General features: G+C 41.9%; 1 protein-coding gene across 1 annotated transcript; it reads right to left on the reverse strand.

Annotated features, from left to right (window-relative positions):
- Window positions 1–3,869: 3,869 nt before the first annotated feature.
- Window positions 3,870–4,298, reverse strand: LOC138892058 (uncharacterized). The gene has a single exon (XM_070175750.1). It carries the CDS (start codon window positions 4,296–4,298, stop codon window positions 3,870–3,872), a length of 429 nt encoding a protein of 142 aa, XP_070031851.1.
- Between the last annotated feature and the right edge of the window lie 1,891 nt (window positions 4,299–6,189).

Genomic DNA, 6,189 nt, shown 5'->3' on the forward strand with positions numbered 1-6,189 from the left:
TTCGAAAGAACCGTGGCATTAATAAAACCAAAGGATTATTATCCATACTACTACGAAAAACATAAAAATAAACTACTAGCATAAAAGAAGCTACTTAAAAAACAAAAACTAAAGTGGAAAATTAAAGAAGCTAATGAACAATAACTACTAAAGATAAATAAATTACAACTAAGAACAAAAATAGAATCATCTAATTATTACAGTTCGAATATATCCAAATGTGTCAATCAAATCAAGTAAACTCCACCCTTCCCCGAATAAAAAGTAAGCATTGTCCCCAATGCTTAACAAAAGAAGAGTGAAAAGAGAGAGGGAAAAGAAAACTCCCTAAACATCTTTGGATATCTCAGTGTCCCCAGCAACATCATCTCCCATTGGGTCAGCCAACTGTATCACAACATCATCATATATGGGAGTGGCTGGACTAACAAACATCGCACGAACAGCCTCATCAGTGTCGGTAGCAAGGCTGGCTCATCAGACTGGACAGCTGGTGCAAGCGGTGCAGATGGTGCAGATGGATCTAGGGCGGACTGTGCTACAACAATATGAGATATGTTAGACAACTTTGAAGTAGTTCTCTGCATCTAGTTGTTGAGACTCGCCAATGTCTTGGAGACTCGCATAGCAGATAATAGAGCTATAGGCATGGGCACCAGCCTCAAGGGTGTAGCAGGAGCTGCCTTGGGGGCAATGGTAGGACCTGAAGATAGTTGCAGAGGCATAGCAGCAACTCTAGAAAAATGCTCAGCAAAGGTAGATGGAATGTCAGCTATCTCAGAAACTACCACTGTCGGCTCATCAGACTGGCCTATGGTGGTAGAAGGCTGAGCTCTCTTATTTGGGTTGGCCGCATCGATAAATGAATACCAGTAAAATGGCTTCTTCGGCTTCACCTTGGTATTATATGATCTCGGCTCTGCCTTTGCATAAGTGAGGTACTCTGTGATAGTGTTGGGATAAAGGTAGGCCGTGTTGGTCTACTGTGCTACCAATGAAATGTTAGCCAACATCACATCACCTATATTAATTGGGTACCCGACCATGATAGAAGCCACAAGAAGCACGTGGAAGAGTCAAATGAGTCTCATTCTGGCAAGGATCAAGTCTGCTACACACAAAGGTCTACCATCCTTTCGCCTCAAATCTCAATGTGTTCCGCTGAATAGGAACCCCAGTAGTGATCTATGGTGTTGGTGGCCCTGGTGGTGCTAAGATCTCCGCTAGCAATGGTCGGACTTCTTCTTTCATAGAACACTTCTCTAGACACTCCCTGGACTCCAAATCTTCAAACCCCAAGTACGCATTTAGTGTGAGCTGATCAAACCTCACCTTGAGGTTGTGTACTTTAGTCACCTTCGTCCCCTTCTTAATGTCAGAAACATTGGCATAGAACTCTCGGACAAGGTACTCCTTGGCTTCCTCAACTCTCTCAGTTAACCACATCCAACCCTTTCTTTCTCTGAACTACCTCAACACTGCCGGTTATATCTATCCAAATCATTTAAGAGAAACTGCCGCTCAAGTGTCAAGGATCTTACCGGCCACCACATACAGAAATGAGAGAAGGCAGCCAAGCTAACGAATATATCCTCCCATATCTCCTTTTTCTTTGATCTCTCTACACCAGTGGATGTACCATCTCCCCCTCTACTATCATCGGAAATATCCTGTACAGTCTGCACATCTGTGTCTGGGGCAGCTACTGGTTTAGAGGTCTAGCTAGCACTTTCCGACCCCTCTGAAGTGTTGTGAGATGAAGAGGCCTCATTCATGATCTGAACTTGCCCATATGGCCTAGACTATGTGGCTTCCTGCTCCTCCGGAATAGAGGCTGAGTTGCCCTTGGAAGCTTCCCTAGACGGGACATAGGAACTAGACTCGGAGAGGTCTGCACCCCTGCCTCTGCCTGCAGTGGTCTTCTTCCGGGTAGTTTTGGGCTGGCTAAGGGGCAAGGCACCTCTACCTTGACCCCTAGAAGATTCACTTTTCCTTTTTTAGTTTTGTCGCGGACACGAGATTGAACCATTGTCTGTATAAAAGCAAAGAGAATTGTTAGCAGCAAGTCATCATTCAACTCATTCAAGACTCATGTAGGCAAGGAAAAATGTTGTGGACACAGTGAGGTTATGACAAAAACAACAGGCTACTGGAATTGGGATCTATGGTTCGCACATTTGTTATGTGTGGCCATAGACAGGAAGTGCGGACCGCATAATTGCAGGTGCGACCGCATTTCTGTCAAGAAACATTAGAGGCTCTTTTGCGACTACAAATTACATTTGCGGTCCGCACATTTTTAGTGCGGCCGCAGAAGCACTTGCTTCACCAGGTTTCCCAAATCACCAAAACTGCATACCGTACAAATTCAAGTGCGGCCGCAAATTTCAAAACTTACGAACATGCTGTCTTTTCCTACTTAGATTTTGCAATTACTTGTACAAATATACATGGCAAGATGGTATAAACATGAAATCTCACTAACCCAACTCCATAGAGCATGTATTATCAATTACCCAATATAGATCTATCCCACATGGATACATAGATAAACTCTAATAACATATGGCCTAAAAAGAAACTAAAATTTCAAAAATTAAACTAACACAAAAATTAACATGGAATGAAGCATACGAGATAGAGTGAGTGCAGTGGGTGTATAAGCATAAGTAGGTGTGTGTGTGGGATAATAAAAATCTCTCAGTAAACTTGCAGAGTAACAATGATTATGAGGAGAGTGAAAAGTGAAAAATAAACTCAAGACTTCTATTTATACCAAGAGTCCTAAGAGGGAAAATGACTCGAGTGCGGCCGCAGATTTCCATGTGTGGTCCGCACTCTATCACCTGGGTCGGCCTTCTTTGAGCTTAATGTGCGGTCCACGCATTTTTGAGTGCGGCAGCAGATTTCCACTTGCGGTCGAAGATTAGCCCCTCACTGACAGGCTCAAACTTTAGGGAGTTGACATTTTTACACTTTGGCTAGCTTCCAATTGTGCAGTCTGTTGTGGCACATAGAATTGTGCGATCCGCACAAATAAAGTGCGGTCCGCAGATCCTTCAACACTTAACCATTTTTTAGTTAACCATCCTTGCAAGTAACACTTAACCATGTGGCACACTTCAAATCAAGTTAGAACACAAATAACATCTAACTACAAAAGAAAAAGGAAAAGAACATGGATTGCCTCCCAAGAAGCGCCTGATTTAACGTCGTGGCACGATACAAAGTACCTTCAAGTGAGGTAAATGACCGCCACCACATGGCTATATCCAACCTTGCCCAAGTAGTGCTTCACCCGGTGACCATTGACTCGGAATATTTCATTATTTTTGTTCTTCAAATCTAATACACGAAAAGGTATCACACAAAAAATTTCAAATGGACCACTCCACTTGGATTTTAGCTTCCCAAAAAACATTCTCAACCTTGAGTTAAACAATAATAAAAGATCGCCCACCTTGAACACTTTGTTCCAAATGTATTTGTCATGAAGATATTTCATCTTTGCTTTGTATAAGAACGAACTCGCATAAGCATGGTACTGAAACTCATCCAATTCATTCAAATGTGTAACTCGCAAGTTAGGGGCTACATCCCAATCAGGATTTAAGTTCTTTAAAGCCCACATTGCCTTGTGATCTAGTTCGACCGGAAGATGACAAGCTTTCCCGAACACCAATCGGTATGGAGACATTCTGATAGCATTTTGCAAGTCGCCCGATAAGACCATAACGCATCATTAAGTTTCTTGGACTAATCCGTCTGATTATCATTCACCGTTATAGACAAGATACTCTTTATCTCTCGGTTGGAGACTTTCACTTGCCCACTAGCTTATGTATGATAGGGAGACGTGACCTTGTGAATCACACCATACTTTCTAAGTAAGGTGTCAAAAGCTTTGTTGCAAAAGTGTGACCCCCATCTCTTTTGATTGCACGTGGAGTAATAAATCTTGTAAACATATTCTTCTTCAAGAAAGCCACTAGACTTCTTGCCTCATTGTTGGGTAAAGGGACGGCCTCAACCCATTTGGACACATAATCCACTGCGACCAAGATGTAGGTGTTTCCACAAGAGCTCATAAAAAGGCCCATGAAGTAAATGATCCAAACATCGAAAATATCAATCTCTAAGATGGTTATGAGAGGCATTTCATTTTTCTTTGAGATTGCATCGGCCCGTTGACATTCATTACATATTTTCACCAAATCACTAGCATCCTTGTAAAGAGTAGGCCAAACCACAACTAAGCACTTTGGCCACTGTTCTTGCTCCACCATGATGACCACCATATGGCGAAAAATGACAAGCCCCAAGAATATCACCTTGCTCTTCTTCCAGTACACACCTCACAATCACCCCATCCATACAAATCCGTAAAAGGTATGGTTCATCCCAATAATAATCTTGATAATCACTTTTGAGATTCTTCTTTTGGTTTGAAGAAAACTCATCCTAAATGATTTTACTCATGATAAAATTTGCCAAGTTCGCGAACCATGGCACTTCTTTCATTGAAATTGCAATAATTTGCTCATCGGGAAAGGAGTAATTGATTTCAAGGCCATCATGCGGCCTCCTCTCCTCCTCTAAACGAGACAAGTGGTCGTCCACTTGGTTTTCACTACCTTTCCTATCTTGGATATCAATATCAAATTCTTGCAACAAGAGAACCCATCTCATCAACCAAGCTTTGGAATCATTTTTGCTCATAAGATAACGAAGCGCTGCATGGTCCGTGTGGACAATAACTTTGGCACCCATCAAGTACGGGCAGAACTTCTCAATTGTAAACATAATAGCAAGGAGCTATTTCTCCGTAAGAGTATAATTGGCTTGGGCACTATTCGTGGTCTTACTAGCATTGTACACCGGATGGAAAATCTTGTTGATACGTTTTCCCAAAATATCCCCAACCGCTATATCACTTGCATCAAACATGAGTTCAAAAGGCACACTCCAATTTGGAGTGGTAATGATAGGAGTAGTTGTCAACTTGAGTTCCAACAATTCAAACGCTCTCATGCAATCATCATTGATATTGAACTTGGCATCCTTCTCAAGGAGCTTGCACAACGGGTTCACCACTTTAGATAAATCTTTGATAAAGCGCCGGTAAAAACTCACATGGCCTAAAAAACTCCGCACACCCTTCAACGAAGTTGGGGTGGAAGCTTAGAAATCACATCAATCTTTGCCTTGTCAACGTCAATTCCAAGCCTTGAGATTTTATGGCCGAGGACAATACCTTCCTCAACCATTAAATGAGATTTCTCCCAATTGAGTACCAAGTTGGTTTCTTCATACCTAACTAACACTTTGTCCAAATTTGCAAGACAATCATCAAAAGAATCCCCAACCACCGAGAAGCCATCCATGAAGACATCAAGCTAGTCCTCTACCATGTCCGTGAAAATATCCATTATATACCATTGAAAAGTCGCTGGTGCATTGCACAAACCAAATGGCATCATCTTGAAAGCAAAAGTACCATAGGGACATGTAAAGGTTGTCTTCTCTTGATCTTCTGCAGCAATGAGAATTTGGTTGTATCCCGAGTACCCATCAAGAAAACAATAGAAAGCACGGTCGGCCAGTCTATCGAGCATTTGATCTAAGAAAGGAAGTGGAAAGTGATCCATCCTTGTTACTTTGTTGAGCTTGCAATAATCCATACAAACCCTCCACCTAGTCACCGTTCTTGTATTAATCAATTCATTCTTATCATTGATAACCACCATCATGCCCCCTTCTTTGGGACACATTGAACCGGAGTGGTCTATGAACTATCGGAGATGGGGTAGACAACCTCGGTATCCAACCATTTGATGATTTCCTTCTTGACAACTTCTTGCATAGCCTCATTGAGTCTTATTTGATATTTAATGGACGGTTTAGCACCATCCTCCAACTTGATCTTATGCATGCAAAAGTCGGGGCTAATACCTCAAATATCCTCCAAGGTCCACCCAATAGCCTTTTTCCTCTTTTGTAACACTTCCAATGTGGAATCAACCTGCATATTAGTCAAACAAGAGAAAAGAATAATCGGTAAAGCAGAACAAGGTCCAAGAAATTGATACCGAAGGTGTGGAGACAATGGCTACAACTCCAAAGTAGGTGGCTCTTTAATAGAAGGCTTTGTAGGAGGATTCTTCCTATTTTTGAGATCCAAAGATAATT

The sequence above is a fragment of the Nicotiana tomentosiformis genome, chromosome 5 (assembly GCF_000390325.3).
Source record: "Nicotiana tomentosiformis chromosome 5, ASM39032v3, whole genome shotgun sequence".
NCBI classification, from domain to species: Eukaryota; Viridiplantae; Streptophyta; class Magnoliopsida; order Solanales; family Solanaceae; genus Nicotiana; species Nicotiana tomentosiformis.